At 41.9% G+C, this 23332-nt stretch overlaps 1 protein-coding gene across 1 annotated transcript in view; it reads right to left on the bottom strand.

Annotated features, from left to right (window-relative positions):
- PIKFYVE (phosphoinositide kinase, FYVE-type zinc finger containing) overlaps positions 1-23332 on the bottom strand; it is a 102894-nt gene that overhangs the window by 64993 nt on the left and 14569 nt on the right. The window contains exons 4-12 of the mRNA XM_056111650.1: positions 22576-22694; positions 20725-20896; positions 16301-16508; positions 12287-12376; positions 9649-9787; positions 6866-7023; positions 5264-5375; positions 3079-3226; positions 2368-2535 (exon numbers count right to left, since the gene is read on the bottom strand). Of these exons, the coding sequence (XP_055967625.1) occupies positions 2368-2535; positions 3079-3226; positions 5264-5375; positions 6866-7023; positions 9649-9787; positions 12287-12376; positions 16301-16508; positions 20725-20896; positions 22576-22694 (1314 nt within the window). The remainder of the gene's footprint in view (positions 1-2367; positions 2536-3078; positions 3227-5263; positions 5376-6865; positions 7024-9648; positions 9788-12286; positions 12377-16300; positions 16509-20724; positions 20897-22575; positions 22695-23332) is intronic.

Raw genomic sequence — 23332 nt, 5'->3', positions numbered from 1 at the left:
AATATGTCACTATTGGACTCTTCTGCCCTAGTCAGTCCAGCTTTCGCTATTAGGACTTTTATAACAAGGAGTTACTTTGTAATTTTCAAAAATCCCTTAACTCTCTAAAGGGTGATGTTTTTAGCAAGACAAAAAAAAAAGGTATGCTTTTTGGCACTCAACTTTCAGAAAAATAAAGTGTCAACAAGTACATTCAAAGAAAAAGTATCTTGTCCCAAGATATCACATACAGTTCTGTCCCAGATACCACATACAGTCCCTCTGAACTACAGCTGTCATTTATATTTTAAAAGAAACCAGCCAATGTTCCCCAGGTGTGTTTAACTTACAATCAAATTTCACATGTGCCCAGCTGTCTCGTTACCCTTTAGTACCCAAAAATTCTCCACATTTTTTCAATCCATTTTAAGGATTCCCACAAACATGTATATTTCACTCATACTCAAATGATAGCCAAAGCTCCCTTTCCTCCACACTATTAAAAAAAAACCATATATATATATATATATATATGTCCTTATTGTACTGGTTTTTGTGTGTTTTTTTTTTCTGTTTAGGTCACACCCAGCAATGCACAGGGGTTATTTTTGGCTCATGCACTCAGGAATTATTCCTGGCAGTGCTCAGGGGACCATATGGGATGCTGGGAATCAAACCCGGGTCAGCCGCGTACAAGGCAAATGCCCTACTCACTGCGCTATCATTCCAGTACATTTACTTAAGTATTAAGTGTATTTTTACCACATCCTTACCATACTAATTAACAGGACAAATTAAGCAAAATGTTTTAAAAATGTAAAATTTGTTTTCCATTTTTTTAGCACAGATGTTAAAGTTCAAAAGTTCGAAAGATGTTAAAGTTCAACTTTAGAGAATTAAATGTTAAAAATTTAAACTCTAGGGCTAGAGAGATAAAACAGTGGGCAGGGTGCTAGCCTTGCATGTGGCTGACCTTGTTCTGTCACAGATACCATATATAGTCCCCAAGCCTGCCAGGCGTGATCCCTGAGCCTAAACCCAGGAGCAAAGCACTGCCAGGTGTGACCCAAAACCAAAAAAGTAATAATAAACTCTGGGTAAAATCATAGTTAACTACTTCATGATTACAATGTTTCAGTCATTACAACAATGAAATTCTATAATAACTATTTCCGTATTTTAAATTATTGACATGATCATATTAAGGCTAAAATTTTAATTTGCTTTAATAATTACAACCAATAGTGGGCTGGAGCGACATGTGCACAGCGGGTAAGGCGTTTGCCTTGCACGCAGCTGACACAGCCGACCGGAGTTCGATTCCTCCACCCCTCTCGGAGAGCCTGGTAAGCTACCAAGAGTATCTCACCCGCACGGCAGAGCCTGGCAAGCTACCCATGATGTATTCGATATGCCAAACACAGTAACAAGTCTCATGATGAAGACATTACTGGGCCCGCTTGAGCAAATCGATGAACAACGGGAAGACAGTGACAGTGACAGTGTGGGATGGGGGTTATACTGGGGTTTTTGGTGGTGGAAAATGGGCACCGGTGAAGGGACGGGTATTTCATCATTATATGACCGAGACTTAAACCCGAAAGCTTTGTAACTGCTCTCACAGTGATTCAATAAATATATAAAAATGAATGAATAAGTAAATAAATAAATAAAAACAAAAATTACCATTTCAAATATTAAAAAAAAGTAATCACAACCAATAGAATAAACTTCACCTATGTTTAAAAAGCAATCTCTTCTGTGTTGTTATGATAGATTTTACAACAGTTTACCTCGTGTACCAAATATCTTGTGAATATAGCCACTATGATTTTGACCAGTAGACTACAGCCTCATAAGTGAACTAAAAGCAGTGAATTCATTATATGTCATTTAAAAAACATCTTATAAATATAGCATATGCGTTTATACAACCTTTTTAAATTACGGCACTTATTTTGGACTACGTGACTATCCCCGCCCTTGCCCCGGTTTAGTTGAAGCATCTGAAACGGTTTAGTAGAATACTGCACTAGTGCGTAAAGAGCAGGAGCAAACAGGCTGCCAAATGTTAGGTAAAGAAAGAGATGAACAAAGCAGAACATCCATGTCCGTGAGTGCCAAGAAACGCCACCTTGGAAGGTCAGAAAGAGTCGCTTTGTAAGCTTTTAACTTGGGTGGGTGGGTGGGACTAGAGGAGAGAACAAGAACCAACCCCCTCAAAAAAGGGTGCGGGGAGGAGGTATGGGGAGAATAAGAAAGGGTGAGCCAAAACCCACACCAAACGCCCTCAGCCATATGGGACAGAGGAAGCGGGTCAGGCCGGCCTGAGCTCCGAGCCCAGCTCTCCAGCCAGTACTGGGGTTCCAGACAGTGAGCACCTCCTACCTTTTTGGTCGGCAGGGTGAGGGGGCACATGTGGGTACTTGGAGGGCTTCTTGATATGGAAGTTCACGTTGTCCAGCTCCACGTTCAGGCTGATAGAAGCGGCTGAGTCACTGTCCACTGTGGACTGGAAACTGCTGACTGATGTACGCTTGCTAGGGCTGGCAGAATCTTTTAGTGTTGGGAGGCGAAAGATATACAGGGAGAGGAAGGGGAGTGAGAACGGGATTGATCAGGGTAGCGGAGGAAAGGAAAGAAACGTTTTGTTTTGTTTTTTTTTAATACACAAGCCCAATGTGCAATACCAAAAATGGATACAGTATTTTCCTGCTCCTTCCATGTAGATGGAAACGAGTTTGAACAAGTTGGATATAAAGTGAAATTTTGAAAGAAGAAATAGGTTGGAGGTTCTGCAGAGAGAAAAGCTGATATCGTAGTGAAGAGGGGAGAGGTTTGTCTGCTGCGTTATTAGCTCAGTTATTCGCTGTGAAGCTGCCACACGCTATAGACTACAGCAAAATCAGAAACGCCAGTAGCCTGACAAGTTGGTTTCTTGAGAAAATACTGTATCTGGACAAGGACTGTTATCAGATGTTCTATATTTAATGGGAGTCAAAAAGCAGGATTGTTTCAACTGAACCAAAGTGCTCATTTTTATCATACGTACACTGTTACGATTCATATAAACAAAGCGATAGGAAGTTCAAGGCTTACTAGTCAAATTATCGTCCCCTTCTTCTGCTATCTGCTCTGTGTCGCTGTCGTCAAACTTGATGTCTTTGCACCAGGACGGCTCGGAGTGTCCTTCCACAGAGTTCACGGAGTCGCTATCCGGGGAAGGGGTCTCAGAAAATTCTGTACTCTGGGAGAACCAAGACAGGACCCAAGAAATTGACCCTCAATGGCAAAAGCACTGAGAGGCTCACCTACCATATACATTCTAACCACTGAATAAATTTAGACAAGAACAAGCAAAATAATTAAAAGCACCATTGTGCTTCCGCTCTTAAAAGTAGAATTTTCAGGGGCCAGAGGACAACAGTTAAGGTACTTGACTTGCAAGTAGCCCACCAGGAGTTCAATTCCCAGCATCGCTTAAGGTTCTCTTGAACCCCACCAACAAGGACTGTATGGGACACAGGAAACAGGACAGGGGTGATCCCTGAGCACAGAGCCAAGAGTAAGTCCTGAGCACCACTGGGTATGCTTCGCCCTCCCAAAAATGTATGATTTTCAGTTATTGGTCGGAAGCATAGTATGAACAAAACTTTATAGTCTTTGCAATCCTTTAGTCCTGATAGTGAAGATGACTTGGAATTGATTCTATCCCTGTACGAATTCCAAAACACATCCTAGAGAGCAACCATTAGTGTTTTGCAAGTAATGGCATACTGATCATTAGGGTTATCTTAATCACTTAATCACTTAACTTCCCATTAGTCGGTTTGCTCGAGCGGGCGCCAGTAACGTCTCCATTTGTCCCTGACGCATGCTAGTGTAGCCCAATGGCATCTGTTCGCTCTGGGAACATGAAGAGCCTCAAACCGATCATTCATGTTCTTGATGAAGAAGTCTGACCATCTGGTAGGTGGGCAGCCATGCGGGTTATCTATCTTTTCTAAACCCCAAGTTTCCAATATAAGTTCACAAAGGAGTCTATATATATGAACATTCATGACTCCTTTACATACATGGTTGTTTGGTAGCACTGTAGCACTGTCCTCCCGTTGTTCATCGATTTGCTCGAGCAGGCACCAATAATGTCTCCATTGTGAGACTTGTTGTTACTGTTTTTGGCATATCAAATACAACACAGGGAGTTTGCCAGGCTCTGCCGTGCGAGCAGGATTCTCTTGGTAGCTTGGTGGGCTCTCCAAGAGGGATGGAGGAATCGAACTGGGGTCAGCCGAGTACAAGGCAAACACCCTACCCGCTGTGCTATCACTCCCGCCAAAAGTGAAAGTAAATCCTGTTTGTTATGTTTTGTTTGGGGGCCACACCCAGAGGGCTCAGAACTATTCCTTGCTTTGTGCTCAGAAGACCATTAAGTGCTGTAACTCAAACGGTTGACCTATCTCTACAGTCAAACTGAAAATCACTTAACTTAAATGAGCAATATAATACCACAAAGCCACGCTAAATAAAAGCAATACCAAGTGAATAGTGTTTGATTCCAACTGCTTTTTTTTTTATTACTACTAATTGCTCAAGGGAGATCTGAGATCTCCAAGCTTGCTCGGTTCGGGACTGGGCCTCCTCCACCCAGCTCCCCCACCTTCCAGTAGCTACACAGTTACACCTACCAACTGCTCTGTAACCCCATCAACGGCCAGGATCCAGAGACTCTAAAACCAAGCTCCCGGAAGCGTGCGGCCACGTTCGCGGCCACATGACCTTTTATTCTCTAGTTCTCACTCTCAGAGAACCCGGCAGGCTACTGAGAGTATCATATCCGCCTATATGCCTGACTAGGAACACCTGTAAAGGTGATTAGAGGCTGCCCCAAAAGCTTCCATCCCTCTTGGAGAGCCCAGCAAGCTACCAAGAGTATCCCACCTGCACGGCAGAGCCTGACAAGCTAACCGTGGCGTACTCGATATGTCAAAAACAGTAACAATGAATGGTCCTCATTTCCCTGATCCTGAAGGAGCCTCCAATATGGCATCGAGCTACACTAGCACATGACAGGGACGAATGGAGACGTTACTGGGCCTGCTCGAGCAAATCGATGAACAACGGGGTGATAGTGATAGTGACTCATTGCTAAGTAAAAATATTTCAACTTTCCTCAAGCAGCAGAGATGGTTTTCATGTATTTATTCACTACTTATCATCTTAACGATACCGACAGACTTCCCAGTAATCCGCTATATGCTCAACAGTGGTACATGGCAACTACCTGCAGTGGCCTGTATAGCGCATACTCATCTCTGAACAGCTGGTCATGATGACTGACGCAATCCAGCCAACGTCCATCAACCATGGCTTGTCCAATAGCTATAGCTTGCACCCTGAATGCAGATTAAAAAAAAAATTCAACTTGTTAGAATACATCTATGGGCTGGAGCGATAGTACAAGGGTTTGGGCAGTTGCCTTAGTTGCGGCCGAGCCAGGTTCAATCCCCTGCATCTCATAAGGTCCCCTGAGCACCACCAGGAGTAATTCCTAGTACAGAGTAGGAGCAGCCCCTGAGTATCACCAGGTGTGGGACAAACCCACGCCCCCACCTTCCCCCAAAAAGTTAAAGTCTAAAGAATTTAATAGGAACAAGCTAAGAAACAGTGAAATTTAAATATTCCTTCAGTAAGTAAGGGGTAAAACAAGGGAAATTTGAAGACACATTAAAAGATTTCCCCAGTACTACAGGACAAAAGATGGTAAGCAGTTCTAACAAAACTTAAATTTAATTACAGCAAGCCTTTATCAACTTTAAACAATGCATGCACACCTCAATAAAGGAAGAAAATGTTGAGACCTGCAAGGCAAGAAGCCTTGACATGAAGAAAATACCCAACATTATGAATCAGGGCAAAAAAATGCATACGCATAGAGATATGAAACAGGTACTTATTAACGCATTGCATTTACACGGCATTTTATAGGGGATAAGGCACTTTATTTCACAATATTTCATCTTCAAGATTTCTTCACAAGACTGTATTAAATACTTCCTTATGGTGGAAGCGAGGGGTCCAAGGGCCAAAGAGATTGCACAATTTCACTAAAAGCCACAAACTGAAAAATAAAGATATGAAATGGCTCAAGTTGGAAAGCAGATCTTCCGTACTTAAAGCAGTTCCTCTCTCTCCTACATACTTATTTCCTCCCTTAAGAGAAGGAGCAAATCTTAATAAAGCGGAAAAGCTAGGGGACATGAGAATCTTAGGTCACAGAACCTATTGCTCCCGTTTACAAGTATTTATGAGGCAGATAAGGGGACCCCCACCGGTGGCCACAGGCCCAAAGCTCAAAAATAGCTCACAGTTGAAATAGAAGAACATTGCTAGGAGAAGCCACTCTGGCCACATACCCCACTACAACTTAACTGTGATGTTCCGTTTAAGGAATTTCTATACACTTCTGTTTTAATAAATAGTACAGATTTTTACCACATTTGGCTCCTTGCTTCTGGCAAAAAGCCAGCAAAGAAGAATTCAGAAAATAGCATCTCAAAGTTCAAATGCAGAACACAAAGAAATCTGCTCTCCTTATATCAAACAATGATGAGTTATCTTTAAAGTATTAATAAATAACATACTTGGACTACAAAACTGATTAACAAGCAGTGAGGGGGAAGGGTGAAGGGGGAATGAAGATTGGAGACAGAGGTGACACAGAGACAGGGAGTGACACGTCATGGTGGTGGCTGGATGCACTAATCGTGTGCATCAATACCACACACCTTAGCCATAGTGCCATCGTATTACCTAAACTATATTCAGAAATACATTTTAAATTGAATAGAAAATATCAAAAAGTCTCTTCCTCAGATCCCATTACCTCGTGGCAATGTGTCCATTCCGGATTAACCAGTTGACCAACTCTTTTCCTACAATGCAGTTGGGATGTGTCCTCAGCCAGTAGCGGTGATCCTGAAACTCCATTCCACTACTGTGATGGCAGATTTTCTTCCACAGGTCCTTCAACTGAGCACTATCCTGCAATCATGACACGAGCAAGTAGTGATTTCTGAGAGAAATGCAAAATGCGCACCTTGAGATTCTTTCCCATAAGTTTTGGAGTGGGCTGGATCGATAGAATAGCATGTAGGGCATTTGCCTTGCACAAGGCCCACACAGCCGACCGGAGTTCAATTCCTCCACCCCTCTCGGAGAGACTGGTAAGCTACCAAGAGTATCTCGCCCGCACGGCAAAGCCTGGCAAGCTCCTCGTGACATATTCGATATGCCAAACACAGTAACAATCGTCACAATGGAGACATTACTAGGCCCACTCAAGCAAATCGATGAACAACAGGAGGACAGTGACAGTGACAGTGACAGTGAAGTTTTGGAGTCAGGAGAGGGACTTCAGCTCACATTTCTGTCATGGCTAACCTACACACTTAAATAGAAATGACACGTGAATGGAGTACCACCTTAACTCAGCTCCTCTCATTCAAACCATCTTTGAGATGCTGAAAACTAAATATGTCAAAGAATCCTATTCTCAGTCTTTTGGACACAGTCACATTCTCCTAGTCATTTGAGTACAACATATGATACACATCTTTGGCAAGGTGCCAAGGGACAATGGAGACAGGCAGTCCATCTTGCTAATCTAAGGTAACTTTGAAGTAGACTTGATTCCTCTGGATGCTCATCTCTATGAACTGCCAGACAGATATTTCTACAGAAAGGCCCCCTGAATTATTCCTGGATCAAAACAACTCCCAAAGTGGCTCAGAGTCTTCGGGTTTAAATCTAACTTATAGAAACAGAATTCACCATTTTCCACCAGGAAGTCCCACTAATTCTCCAAGCTAACTGCCACAGGTACCAAATCAAACTCTCAATGTCTCCCATTAAAGTCATCCTACTTCTGTCCATTAAAAAAAAAAAAAAAAAAGAAAAGTCAACTTTGTGCTTCTCATCTCTGCACCTTCCCTCATATCACTATCTACCCAAAGCCATTCCAACAAGGTTCAATCCAAGCACTCCGGCTTTAAACGCCTTTCTTATGGGCCTCGGGATGGGGCTCCCTGGCATGGTCCCCACAGAGTCAAGAGTGCTATCCTGGGGGCTGGAGTGATAGCACAGCGGGTAAGGCATTTGCCTTGCACGTGGCCAACCCAGGTTCGATTCCCAGTATCCAATATGGTTCCCCAAGCACCACCAGGATGATTCCTGAGTGCAGAGCCAGGAGTAACCCCTGAGCATCGCTGGGTGTGACCAAAAGGCCATAAAAAAAAAAAGTGCCATCTTGGTGGCACCCAGTGCCACAGGCTATAGTCTCCATGCACCAGAACCAAGTTTGCAGCAACCATAACCATGCCTCCAGAAACCACACAACATAAGGGAAAAAATAAGATTAATGAAGTCTTCCCTGACTCCTTCCCTAGTAAGTCTATTTATTATTAAAATATTACTTCTCTTACTATGGAAGAGTGGAATTAAACTAATTCCTACCTTTTTATTTTTTTTTTGCCTTTTTTTTAAAATTTTTATTAGTGAGACACCATGAGGTACAGTTGTAGACTTACATATTTTGTGCTTGGGTTTCAATTACACAATGATCAAATACCCATCCCTCCACCAGTGCCCATTTCCCACCACCACGGATCCCAGTATCCCTCCCATCCCCCATCCCTCCGTCCCACCCTGCCTCTGTGGCAAGGCATTCCCCTCTGTTCTCTCTCTCCTTTTGAGTGTTGTGGTTTGCAGAAGAGGCATTGAGTGGCAACCAAGTTTGGTCTATAGTCTACTTTCAGCATGCTTCTCCCATCCTGGGAGGATCCTCCCAACACCCTTTATTTGGTGCTCCCTTCTCTATCTGAGCTGCCTTTTCCCCTAGCATGTGTGGCTGGCCTCCAAGCCATGGAGCAAAATTCCTGGTACTAATCTAGGCCATTCTTGGGTGTTAGTCTCCTATTTTGTTACTTTATGTTCCCAGATGAATGCAATCTTTCTATGTCTATCCCTCTCTTTCTGACTCATTTCGCTTTTGAATGATAAACTTGAGGAAAGAAGCCTTACGTATCTCCCATTTCTTCTAGTCGCTCTTGGAACTAAGCACAGTATTTTATACAGAAATTTTCAAAACTGCTCTCTTAGTAACATTTAACATTTAGTGCCAGAAGAGTACTAGGTATGCACAAGAAATACGTTTCTAAGTTTAAAAAGTAACCTGAGACCTGGATAAAAGTTAAGCTCTCAGGGCTGAAGCGACAGCATAGCAGGTAGGGTGTTTGCCTTACACACAGCGGATCTGGGTTGATTCCCAGCATCCCAAATTGTCCCCTGAGCACCACCAGGAGTAATTCCTGAGTGCATGAGCCAGGAGTAACTCCTGTGCATGGTTGGATGTGACCCAAAAAGAAAAAAATATATATATTAAGCTCTCTCATAAAGTAGGAATTCAGAATCTGAATAATCCTAAATTCTGGTCTTACCAGACAAAAGGGTCCAAGAAAAATGTTAACACAATACTATAATAAGGCATGCTTGATCTAATAAAAACTTAAGCTATTTCAACTATTTAATCTATATGCTATTTTAAAAATCCGTTAAGTAATCACTTTATGCTTAAAACTAGCAATGTGTCAAAGATATTGCTATATGTACCAGAAGAATTTTGCGTTCATCCTCAGTGGTCTCCGTCCGAACATATGTTCTGCTAGCCTGGGGACTGACAGATGTCTCATATGAAGGTACCATGGGAGAACCGGATCGATCCAGTGAGAGATTAGTAATGCTGGCTGATCTGGAAATAAAAACAAAAAGGGAAAAGTTAAACTCTTCAATTCATAAAATGACAATGAAATTTTGCTTTTAAATAAATGCTTGCTTTTTCAATGTTAAGAGTTCTTTTGAACACAGATAGGATGTTATCTAAAGGGGAGCTAGAAGAAGGATATCCAGAAATTCTTGACATTAAGTTGCAACTTCTCTGTTACTCTAAATTTATTTTGAGGAAAGTTTAAAGGTTGCAGGGGGGAAAAAGAACAACCTACAGATGCAATTCATATACCAGTAATATTCAAAAGTAACAGTATAAGTGTAAAAAGACAGGGGACCAAAAACTATTTACCATAGACCTGAGAGTCTCACATACTCATTGAAGTAAGAAAAATATGTGCAGCTGCACATACTTGGTGTCTTCATAACAGCGAGTACTAGGGCTGGAGAAAAAGTTCAGTGTATTTAGAGCCCGATTCAGGCGGCCAGGATTCGAGCCCCAATAATGCATCATCTCCTGAGCTCATCTGGGAACAAGCCCTGAGCTGGAAAGAACCCCTGAGGACCACTAGGGATAGCCAAAACAAAAAAAGCAACGACAATGAATCAGGAAATACTAACTTTGATCTACAAATGATCAAAACATTAAGCCCCCCCCCCCACAAATAAAACGAATTCCTTTCCAAAGTAGGTCTATATTACCCTCGGTGATTATATTTTTAATTTGATCAATTTAAAAATAAATCAATGATTCTTTGTTGCATTTGGGATTAGATAAGACATTGTCTGGACGGCCACCCACCCAGACTTGTGGCCCAGCACCCCATATGGTGCCCCCAAGCCAGCCAGGAGTGACCCCTGAGCCCAGAGTCGGGAGAGAACACTGAACACTACTACATGTGGCCAAAAAATCAAAAACACAAAAGAAAATGTCTACTCTCATTTCTATTCACACAATAGCCTTATTTCTGTCTCTTAACATTACCTGATCAATGACTTGTAAGTGGAATACCAACAACACCACACCACTTTCATTTATATTAAAAAATAATAATTAAATAGATGCTTAGTGAACTTCTACATAGAAAAAATGAAATCTACTTTCAATTTCTTTGTAAAGGATAAAAGGCAAAAACACCCATAATCCCTCCGTGTTGGGCAATAATATCTAATCTATTCACTAGAACTATGTGTGTATCTTCTCTCATTTAATCCTTAAAGCATCATATGAAGTACTATTAGATTCATTTTACACAATTCTTTCCAAATGTATCTGTTCATTCAAAAGTCTATCATTCAGCGAGTTATTCAGTGGATATTAAAGAACTGGTTATAAAGTTTACAAGGAAGGAGATGCAAATGACCCAGAATAACCAACACAATATTGGGAAAAAAACAAAATCAAAGTGGGAGAACTGACAAAACTGAACTTCAGTATTTACTATAAAACTGTCATAATGAAGATAGTATATTAGTCAAAGAACACACAAATACATCAAAGAGCTAAAAACAAAGACCCAAAATAGACCCACATAGGTACAGTCACTGATCTCTTAGAAACAACTGGAAATCCGCATGCAAATAATAATATCTAGATAGGAAAAGAGCACAGTGATTAGGGCCCTGCCTTGCCCACAGTGAACCCGGGTTCAATGCCAGACACACAGATGGTCCCCCATACCCCATCAGGGTGATCCCCAAGTACAGAGCCAGAAGTAAGCCCTGAGAACCAGGGGTGATTTTCAAAAACAATATATACATAGATATGTGTATATATATGTGTGTGTATATATGTATATGTTTAAGTACACACACACACATTTATATAAACAATTAGACAGAGACTGAGTTGCACGCAGCCAACCCAGGTTCAATTCCAGCATCCCATAAGGTCTCCTGAGCACTGCCAGGAATGATCCGAGTGCAAACCCAGAATAGCCCCTGAACATCACCAGATGTAGCCCCAAAACAAAACCAAAACAAAATAAAACAAAGAAGAGGTTAAAAAGAGCAAAAGAGCTGCCAACGCAGTCGCCTTGGTAAGAGGTGGCAGAGCTGAGGAAGTCCTCATGAGTGATCTCTCTCTGCTACATTAAAGAAAGTGAGGTTACCTGCCAAGCTACAAGAAAGAAGGCAGAGGTTCCTGGCCAGCAAGAGACTCTCAGGAGTCACAAAGAACACAGGTAGGAGGTAATCAGGAAAAAAAGAAAATGATGGCACAGTCGCCTTTTAGAGCTAAAAGAGTGGAACAACCTACACCCCTCATTTCTTTCTGCTTGATCTTCTCGTTATGATGAAAAATCTCAGACAGAGCAGCATTTCTCAAGGAGATATTCCAAAGGGGCCAAGAGTAAAAATCATGCAAATGGGGGGGATGTGGAGGGAGGAAGGACACAGTAAGATTCCCCTCAACTGACAGGCGAGAGGGAGGGGCCACAGGAAGCAGGTAAGGTCAGAGGGGGCCACGGTCAGGGAAGGGATGAGGAACATGGAGCCAGAGAACAGTTTTCATTTGGCAGCTCACCTATTTCGAGCAGGCGATTTCCCAGCATCCTCTTGGACAGACACAAGTCTTGTTGAAAGAGCAGTATTTGAAGAGTCTGGATGAATCAAACTATAAAGAAATTTGAAAAATACCAAGATGATTTGGGATAGTAACATACAAATTTTCAATGTTAATGAAGTGCTTTTAAACATTTAAACTTTTGATTTTTTTAACCTACAATAGATTTTGGGTCAATTTTTGTTTTCTTCCTTTAAAATGGAAATAGGATGATTTTATTTTTACAAGTAGATTAAAAGCCAAAATAGACTAATAAAGAGTTTAAGTATGTGAAATGCAAATGAAAAAGTAAAATTGTCTAAATGGATAACCTAGGGAGTTCCTCACATGATGTATTCATTCAAAATTGCTGGGGGGGGGGGTAGATTTGGAGTTCAAACACTTTATTCGCAGACGCCATAACTCAGTGTATTAGCACCGAAGAGTCAGAAAACCCTCGATCCGCTTGTAGTAGTGTGACCTTGGATTCTCTACCCCGCAATCTCTCTAACCTCTGGCTTCCACATCTGTCCACACTGATGAACATCAAACAATTAGCACGGAATGACAGTTATTCTACTTTTGGCTTCCAATACCTCGTCTCTTCCAAACCTCATTTGTCTCATTAAATCATACTTGTCAATTCTGCATTCGCACCACAACAAAAAAGACACAGCTCTCCAGGGCTGAGTGACAGGACGCTTGCCCCACACAAAGCCAACCCGGGTTCAATCCCCAGAATCCCATATGGTCCCCTGAGCTCCACCGGGAGTGAGCTCAGAGTCAGGAGTAAGCCCTGAGCACTGCCAGGAGTGGCCCCAAAAAAACAAACAAAAAACCTTAAGCATGAATGGAAGGATTCCAATATGGCTCACCCTTGGAGAATGCACTAGCGGGAAAGACACTCCCCGCAGAGCTGAAAATCCAAGGCTGACTTGTTATGCTCCAAAACTTAGCTACTAAGCCTGACATTATTCTTTTCCCTAGTCCAGTTTTCCTTATTTTATTTATTTTTTCAATTGACTCATCATGAGACAGACAATAACCAAGTTGTTCCTGATTGGGTTTCCGTCCCTTTACTAGTGTACATTTCCCACCACCAATGTTCCTAGCCTCCCTCCCGCCAACACCCTGCCTCTAGAGCAGATAATTTTATTCTCTGTCTCTCTCTGTCATTCTCTTTCCTCTCTTCTCTCTCCCCCTCTCTCTCTTCTCTCTTTCTCCTGTCTGTCTCTCTGCCTCTCTGTCTGTCTCTCTCTCTCTCCTTCTGGGCATTATGGTTTGCAATACAGGTACAGAAATGTTATCATGTTGTCTCTTTTCCTACTTTCAACACTCAGTTCTTGTCCAGTTATCATTTCCAACTATCATTGTCATAGTGGTCCCTTCTGTATACCAATTGCAAATCTGATAATATTAACAGTCAACAAATACATACTTGTAAGTGAAATGGAGAAGGGGAAGGAAGGGGGGAGGGAGAAGGGGAAGGAGAGGAGGAGGGGAAGGGAGGGAGATGAGGAAGAGGAAAGGGGAGGGGACTGGAGGGAGGAGAGAAGCCAGGGAGGGAGGAGGGAGGGAGGACGGAGGGAGATACATGGGTTATCATAAATGTCACCATCCACATGATCTCCACACTGAGTAGGAATTAGGAGTAGTGGGAAAATCTTCATAAAAGTGGAACTGATCATTGCAGCACTCTTTACAATAGCCAGAAACTGGAAGAAACCTGAGTGCCCGAGAACAGATGACTGGTTAAAGAAACTGTGGTACATCTACACAATGGAGTACTATGTAGCTGTTAGAAAAGATGAAGTCATGAAATTTACATACAAGTGGTACAACATGGAAAGTATCATGCTAAGCGAAATGAGTCAGAAAGAGAGGGACAGACAGAGAAATATTGCATTCATCTTGGGGATATAAAGTAACAAAATAGGAAACTAACACCCAAGAATAGCGGAGTTCAGCACCAGGAGGATTACTCCATAGCTTAGAGGCCAGCCGGGCATTCTAGGGGAAAGGGCAGCTCAGATAGAAAAGAGAGCACCAAATAAAGGGTGTTTGGAGGATTCTCCCAGGAGGGGAGATGCATGTTGAAAGTAGACTATGGACTGAACATGTTTGCCACTCAATGCCTCTTTTGCAGACCACAACACCCAAAAGGAGAGAGAGAACAGGGGGGAATGCCCTGCCACAGAGGCAGGATGGGATGGGGGGGTGGGGGTGGGAGGGATATTATCCATGGTGGTGGAAAGTGGGCACTGATGGAGGAATGGGTATTTGATCATTGTATAATCAAAACCCAAGCACAAAAAATTGTAAATCTACAACTGTCCTTCATGGTGTTTCACTAATAAAAAGAAAAATATATATATAAAAAAAAGTGGAACTGAATAGTCCGAACACGTGTCATTCAAGGATGAAGTGTGCTTTACTGTTTGCTTGCTCTACCAATTGTAGAACTGAACTGAGCTTTAAAACTTAAAAAATATGTGTTAGTTACAAAGGATCATGATGCCATAATCGTGATACCCCCATTAAGCAACTACAAATCAAGGGTCACTGACTTCGAACTGCCTGAGTTTCCCTGCCTAATCCCATTCCCTTCCCTGCTCTCCAAGAAATTTCTATGAAATTGCTATGAAATTTCTATTTATCAATCTCTTCCTCTTCAATACATTGGCTATGTTTGTATCCCTCGAGAATGTAATGTATTTTGCATATTTCTAAAATTTATATGAATATATGCCAAACACAGTAACAAGTCTCATGATGGAGACGTTACTAGGCCCGCTCGAGCAAATCGATGAACAACGAGAGGACCGTGACCGTGAATTATTCGATATCAATGTGACTTTCTTTTCTACTCCTCCCTAGAATCATAATGCTAAATGTAGCTATGATTCATTCCATTTTTAAAACTACTGTCTAAATTCATTAGTTATATACTAATTCCTTATTTCCTAAATGAGTAATTGATAAAAATAATGTATCACAGATATGTAAAAAGTCTAAGCACTTTGACATGTTTTGGTATCATTTATTTCCAAAGTATTTAGCTGGAGTCTGAAACTGATAAACTTAGTGTTCTCATTCACACACTACCAGGTAAGAGTTAGTAAGGAACTGCCCTATAAGGCATTAGAGCATGTTTAGAATTACAACAAATATGAAACATTTCTTCACTGTATCTCTGTATCACTGTCATCTTGTTGTTCACAGATTTACTCAAGTGGGCGCCAGTAATGTCTCCATTCATCCCAGCCTTGAGATTTTAGCAACCTCTCCTTACTCATCTTTCCCAATGATTGGAGGCTCTTTCAAGGTCAGGGGAATGAGACCCATAATTGTTACTGTTTTTGACATATCAAATAAGCCATGGGGAGCTTGCCAGGTTCTGCCATGCAGGCAGGATACTTTCAGTAGCTTGCTGGGTTCTTCGAGAGGCATGTGTGTGTGTGTGTGTGTGTGTGTATATATATGTATATATATATATATATATATTTGAAACATTTTTTAGAAAAAACCTAATATTTAATAAATAAAATATCACTCCCAAACATTATAACACAAATCTTATGCACACTCTCCTGTCATGCTGTCATATTTTCTTAATTTGTGAGAAGTTAATAACATATTCCTACTCAAATGAGGGTCCACTAGAAATTACTGATCTCTAATTATTTGATGCCGATTCAACAAATACTATCAGTATCCTATGCATGCCCTATGCATGTTCCTGATGCCAGGCATAAAACAGTAAACAGGAAAAATACACAATTTCTCCTCTTACAGAGTCAACATTCTGATGAGTTATTATTACTACTATCTAGAAACAGCTTCTATAATGCTTTCAGAGGAAAGTCACAGGAAAAGGAGGATAAATAGTGAAGTTTTAGGAAACAACAAAGAAGAGGTTTAACAAAAGTCACTCAAACTTCACACACTCACCAGCATTTCTTAAATAGAAGTAAAATTATACTTAAATGAGAGTACCTTTGCCAAGCAAAATCATCCTCTAAAAATATGTTGCGGCTCGCTTTTCTGCTCCCCACCGGGGTCCGGGGTTCGCCGGGATCAAGCACAGACACAGAGGAAGCTGAATCCGATAGTGCGTTCAAATCTTCCCCTATAGAATTACTGTCTGTGGAATGAGCGTAACTTAAGGCTATTTTTCTACAGTATGTACAAGCTCGGAGGTCACCTAGGAGGGAAAAAGAAAAAAGAAACTAAGTGAAAGATAACCATCATATATTACTTAACAAAACATACTAAATATTTGGGGTAAGAGTTAGCCTAACAGTAACATTTAAAAAAAAAAAAACTTTAAGAAAGTTAAATAAAGGGCCAGAGAGAGATACTACAGCAGATAGGATGTTTTCCTGGAAGGAGGCAGACCTGGACTCAATCCCCAGCATCCCAAAAGGTCCCCCAAGCACCACCAGAAGTAATTCCTGAGTGCAGAGCCAGGAGTAACCCCTGAGCATTGCTGGGTGTGACACCAAAAGGCAAAAAAAAAAAAAAAAAGTTAAATAATTTGGTTAGCTCCTTTATAAGAATATCATTTATCCAGATATGCAGATCACGCCAAATATTTACAATTAAAGAAAGCATGACTAAGCATTACTAGAAAACTGCTATATTTTCCAAGATTCTAAAAGAGAAGCAATAGTAGATGCAATTGGAAAAAAATACTTTATTTTTTGGTTTTGGGGCCATACCCAGTGGTGCTTGGGGATTACTCCCAGTTCTGTGTGCACTCAGCCAATGTAAGATATCTCTTTATCTGGGGAAAACAGTTTAATAAATAGATTATTACAAACAGAAACAACATATTTTCCCCAGAGAGACAAGTAAGGAGAAAAAAATATTAAGGCACTGCTGGTAAAACTGTGAAGAGTAGCATCCACCAGGGGGCGCAGTTTTTAAGCAAACTAATAAACAATGAACTTCCAGATCACATGAAGCATGAAAGCAAAACTATTTTTTTAATTCTGAAGAGTTAAATTGATGATGAAAATAAAAATTTCTTAGGACAACAAACAACAGAGTTTACTTAATACTTTTAAATATATTTTTTTCAGGATGCAGTTCTGTCAAAATACAAATTTTTATTTCAGCCCCAATTTTTAGTAACAATGTTTTGTATATCTCTAGAATATTTCAATGTACCATAAAAAAGGCAATTAAACTTTATCAATATTACACTTCTTTAATAATTCTATCTTAACATTAGCATTAAAATTAGAAAAATGACATGTCATGAAACAGACTTCTAAAAGTCAAGTGTGTATTTTCAATATAATTATCACCAGCATAATAAAATTTTTTTTCATCTTAAGACTACAATTGCCATTTATAGTACTCAAATTTTGTTGAATTATAATCATATTTTATACAAAATAAAATATCGCTTATTACATTAATTCTTTTTTGATACTAAAATATAATAGATGAAATTTTTCCAAATTCTAAAGAAAAACAATTCATTTCATCTGGGACCAAGAAAAAAAAGAACTCACATCCTCCAAGTTCAGAATATGAGAGTGCAGGACAAAGCACGACAGACAGCCTACAATAGTGGAGTGGCAGTAAAGCGAAATAACTTCCTCCAAAAAGGAGTGATTAAATTGCCACAACAAAGATCTAGATTGTTTCTTATCTCACAAAGGAAATCTTCCTTAACCCGCCAGCTATTAAAACAGACATTTTCAGATGCTCAAAAGACAGGGCGAAGCTTGATCTAAAAAGTCTTCATTGCATGAAAAGCTCTCGTCAGCAGGTGTCCAGAGCACGTGCCAATAGGACGAGAGGGGACCAAGAGATGAGACACAGCCCTGCCCGCCATCAAGGAACCCCGAGCACTGCAGGTGACAGACTCACGTCAAATTCAAAAGCTGTGTGACAGACACAGAGATAATACTGCTACAATCCAATCACCCACCACCAAAACTAATAGCCTAATGCTCACTGATCTAGGTTCTACGTGCCAGACATTATTCTAAGTGCTTGACATGTGTTCAGCACCAAGGATGTACCATGTGCCCAGCATCCACTTGCCCATTTGCAACTCCTTATGTCATCTGTCACCTGGGCAAACTGTCTAGTCAAACAACACTCTGGTAGTTGCTGGGAAGGCTTTGAGATTCCCACTTAAACCTGTTCACTTTAACGGGGCCAGAGCGATAGTACAGTGGTTGCTTTGCAATAAGGCCAACGCGGGTTTGAGGTAACTCATATGGAGCCCACCAAGAGTGATCTCTGAGTGCAGAGCAAGCAGTCAACCCTGAGCAGGGCTGGGTATGGCCCAAAAACAAAAACATAATAAAAATGGTTCACTTTAAGTAGATGACCCTCAGTAATATGGTGGGTCTCCTGTATTCAGCAACCACCTTAAGGTCCTGAGAGCAAAGACTGAGAAATTCAGAAGATAAAAGAAACTCTGTCTCATGTCTGCCAGATTAAAAAAAAAAAGGGGGGGGGGCGGTGGCGCTGGAGCAATAGCACAGCCTTGCGTTTGCTTTGCACATGGTGACCCGGGTTCAATTCCCAGCATCCCATATGGTCTCCAGAGCACCGCCAGGAATAATTCTGAGTGCACGAGCCAGGAGTAACCCCTGTGCATCGCCAGGTGTGACCCAAAAACCGGAGTAAAAAAAAAAATCCAGAAATTCAGAGATTCTCTGTCCTGCTAGCTTCCCTCTGAATTTCAAATTTGCCAACTCCCATAATCACTGCAGTGAACTCTTCAAAATACATGAAATCAACTCTTTGAAAACAATATAATACAAGAATTAAACTTCAAGGTGACAACATATTGGACATCTTAGTACCCTGTAAAGCTTACTGAGTACATGAGATTGGGACTTTCAGGTCAGTCAAAAGAGTTTCAGTTCAGAGGGCCAGAGCGATAGTACAGCGGGTAAGGCATTTGCCTTACCTGCGGCCAACCAAGGTTTAATCCCTGACATCCCTATGCCACCCCCTCCCCCGCCCCAAGAACTGCCAGCAGTAATTCCTGCATGCAGAGTCAGGAGCAACCCCTGAGCATTACCAGGTGTGATCCAAAAAGGAAAACAAACAAACAAACAAAAATCAAAAGTTTCTGTTCAGGTCTATCTCCTAGTAGGTTCAGGGGCTCCTAAACCATTTTGCAGTGATGTCCCAGTTCTAGACTCTACTGTTGGAATAGACTTACTTCAAAAACAGCAGAGTCCCTACAACAGTTTCCCTATCCCGTGGCGTGAAAGATATTATGACAGTGAACTGGGCTCCAGCACTGAAAACTAATTAAGGAGATGGCAGGGAGGAAGGGCGGGGGGAGGGGTGTGTGTGCGTGCTTGCGTGTGTGTGTGTGTGTGTGTGTGTGTGTGTGTGTGTGTGTGTGTGGCATTGAACATGACCAGAGGAAGACCTGTATAGTAATAACCACTTGAGAGGAGGCTAGAGCCTGGAGCCGTAGCACAGCCATCAGGGTGCTGGCCCTACACATAGCCAGTCCAGGTTCCAATCAATTGGTCCCCGAGCACTGCCAAGAGTAATTTCTGAGCAGAGGCAGGAGAAACCTCTGAGTACAGCCAGGTGTGGTGTGGCCCAAAAACAAATACCAAAACAAACAAATACACAAAGAAAACCATGAGAAAAAAACACTAACAATACTCTCTTTTTTTCACCGAGAACACTCTCTTTTTTTTTTTTATTAGTGAAACACCATAAGGTACAGTTGTAGATTTACTATTTTTTGTCCTTGGGTTTCGATTATACAATGATCAGATACCCATCCCTCCACCAGTGCCCATTTTCCACCACCACGGATAATATCCCCCCCACCCCCATCCCCCCATTCCCCCCTGCCTCTGTGGCAGGGCAATCCCCTGTGTTCTCTCTCTCGTTTTGGGTGTTGTGGTCTGCAAAAGAGGCATTGGAGAACACTCTCTTTTTTCACTCACCTTCCACAACCAGTCACTTTGTAAATCCACTCACCATTTAATTTTTCTCTCCGCCTCAATAAATACTTTAAACGTTCTGCGTTGCTAACGTTTGTGGGAGAACAGGAAGACGCAATTTGCCAAACCAGTATCAGATCAGGAAGATCAGTTTCATAAAATGAAAACTAATGGTAATATAAACTAGTTATCTGCTCCATTTGGTCTCACATTTTTCCTTCTCCCATAGCTTTTTATATTGTTTTTTTCTGGTTCTGGTACCTATATCAGATCTTTCATTCGCTATTTACGAGGAATCCCATCAATTTATCATGCAGTGAATGAAGGCCTGAAGAGGAAAGCTCTGTGTCCTTCACCTTCGTGTCACCATTTCACACCGTCCAAAATAAAAACGGCCTTAATTCTGGTATTTTACATCTTTTTTATAGTTCTGACCTTTAAAGAAATGTAAAATTGTTAATAAAATGCACGCACCTGTGTAGCCCATAAATTTTCCAGGGATTTCTTGATTGCAGCAACGGCTGCAGAAAATCTGCCCACAGAGTCGGCAATGATGCCTGCGCCGAAAGGTCGTAAATTTCTCACTACAGTCATAGCACTCTTTACACTGGCTATCTGGCATCCAGTACTGCTTCAGGTCACTATCCTGCAAGAAGAAAGTGTGTCAAGGCGTCTGAAATATATATATATATACATATATAGAGTGATTATTAAAATGCAATGACAAGCGCAAAGCTTATCAAAAGCCCAGGTTTCTTTTACAAAAAGGAGGAAGATTTCTAAAATGTATATAGGAATGTAAAGGGTTAAAATGTCCAAGGCAGCAAGGACATACTTTATCTAAAGCGGCAAGAGTCTCAAGCAGTGTGATACTGCAAGGACAGAAAAGGAGCTACAGAAGGAAGGAGAAAGTCCCAGTACTCCTACACACACACACACACACACTCACACACACACACGCACACACACACGCACACACACCTGGATTTATGAGAAGACTACCAATGCAATCACAGAATTTCAAATAGACCTTTGAAAAGAAAAAAGCAGCGTGCACTCCAACTGGACTTTGCATGAGAAATTAAACACACAGCTAATAAAGACTCTTGGAAAGAGCCACAAAGAAAACAATTAGTGACCGTGGGCCAAACACTTCTTAAACAGAACACAAAACGCCTTCCTCTGAAATGGGGCTGAGGTGGAGAGCAGTAAACGGTAAGTTAAATTAAGAATCTATTTGGCGGGCCGGAACAACAGTACAACAGACAGGGCATTTGCTTTGCATGCAGCCGACCTGGGTTCAATCCCCGGCATCCCATATGGTCCCCCAAGCGCCTCCAGGAGTAATTCCTGTGTGCAGACCCAGGAGTAACCCCTGAGCATTGCTGGGTTGACCTCCCCAAAAAACTAAATAAATAAATAAATGAAATAAAATCTGGGTTCCATTCAAAAAAAAAAAAAAAGAATCTATTTTGAAAGGGCCAGAACAACAGTACAGAGGGTAGGGGCACTCCCCTTGCACGCAGCCAACCATGGTTCAATTCCCAGCATCCCATACATTTCCCCTGCCATCCCCCAAGTCTGGGCTGGAGCCATAGCACAGCGGGTAGGGCGTTTGTCTTGCACGCGGCCAACCCGGGTTCGATTCCTCTACCCCTCTCGGAGAGCCCGGCAAGCTACCAAGAGTATCCTGCCCCACAAAGCAGAACTTGGCAAGCTCCCCGTGGCATATTCAATATGCCAAAAACAGTAACAACCTGTCTCACAATGGAGATGCTATTGGTGCCCGCTTGGGCAAATCGATGAACAATGGGAGGACAGTGCTTCAGTGCTATACCCCCAGTCTAGCCAGGAATGATCCCTCAGCACAGAATAAGGGAGTGGAAAGCCTCAGCACCACCCCCAAAAAAAACCAAGATCTATTTGTGAAACTATTACAGTCATGGGTTGGAGTAATAGCACAGCGATAGGGCGTTTGCCTTGCACGCAGCCAACATGGTCAACCCGAGTTCGATTCCTCCGCCCCTCTCGGAGAGCCCGGCAAGCTACTGAGAGTATCTGGCCCGCACAGCAAAGCCTGGCAAGCTACCCGTGATGTATTCGATATGCCAAACACAATAACAAGTCTCACGATGGAGACGTTACTGGGCCCACTCGAGAAAATCGATGAACAACGGGAGGACTGTGACCATGACCGTGATTACAGTCATAGCTGGAGTTGGTACCAGCTGAACTTTTCAAGTGTCATTCCCCCGTGCACAGACAGGAGAGCCTAACCCCAGTATAAACACTTAGAGAGTCATCTCCCAAAGCCTGGAGGGCTACCTGGCTTTTCCCCTCCATGATCTCTTTGAGCCGTTTCAACACTGTGCTGAGACTCCGAAGCTGAACTGCTGTCCGAGGGTCATGACCGCCAAAGGTGTGTTCCGCTTTCCTTCTTGTCTCTGAGGTGGACGTACCAAGAAGAGGAAAAGAAAGGACATTTTTAAAGGCATCTTATTCAGTCTCTAAGATCGTAACACATGCAGAACAAGGTACAGAGGCAGTGCAGCGTGCCTGGGATCACTAGCATCCACCACTTCTCCCAAAGCAAGTGATACAGATGGAGCATCAGAACTAGGCTTTATAAAGGTGAAAGGCTGTTGGCTGTTGAACTTTCCTCAGCATGCCAACTACTCTCCTTTGTTTGAGTTTGGGTGGCCATGGCCAGCAGTGCTAAGGGGTTTATTCCTGACTCTGTGCTCAGAGATCACTCCTGCAGGGCTCAAGGGACTATCTGGGATGCTGAGGATCAAACCCTGGTCAGCTGTATGAAAGGTAAGTGCCCTACCTGCTGTACTATCATTCTGGCCCTACAAATTACTCTTTCACCAGCAACTGAGAGCTACCTAAAACAAGTACTATCTGAGAATACTAGGAGTCTTGATGAACTGGAATCACACTAGGAGTCTTGAACTGGAATCGCAACAGTGTCTTAAGTGGTCCAAAATTCTTGAATGAATTCCTGGGCTTTTTGGTCCCAAGCAATAATACCTGCTCTTGGAAAATTTAGCAGAAGTCAAACCCCAGTGAGCTCAGTCTC

The sequence above is a fragment of the Sorex fumeus genome, unplaced genomic scaffold, assembly GCF_029834395.1.
Source record: "Sorex fumeus unplaced genomic scaffold, SorFum_2.1 ptg000014l, whole genome shotgun sequence".
Lineage (NCBI taxonomy): Eukaryota > Metazoa > Chordata > Mammalia > Eulipotyphla > Soricidae > Sorex > Sorex fumeus.
This window is presented reverse-complemented; position numbering and strand designations above follow the sequence as displayed.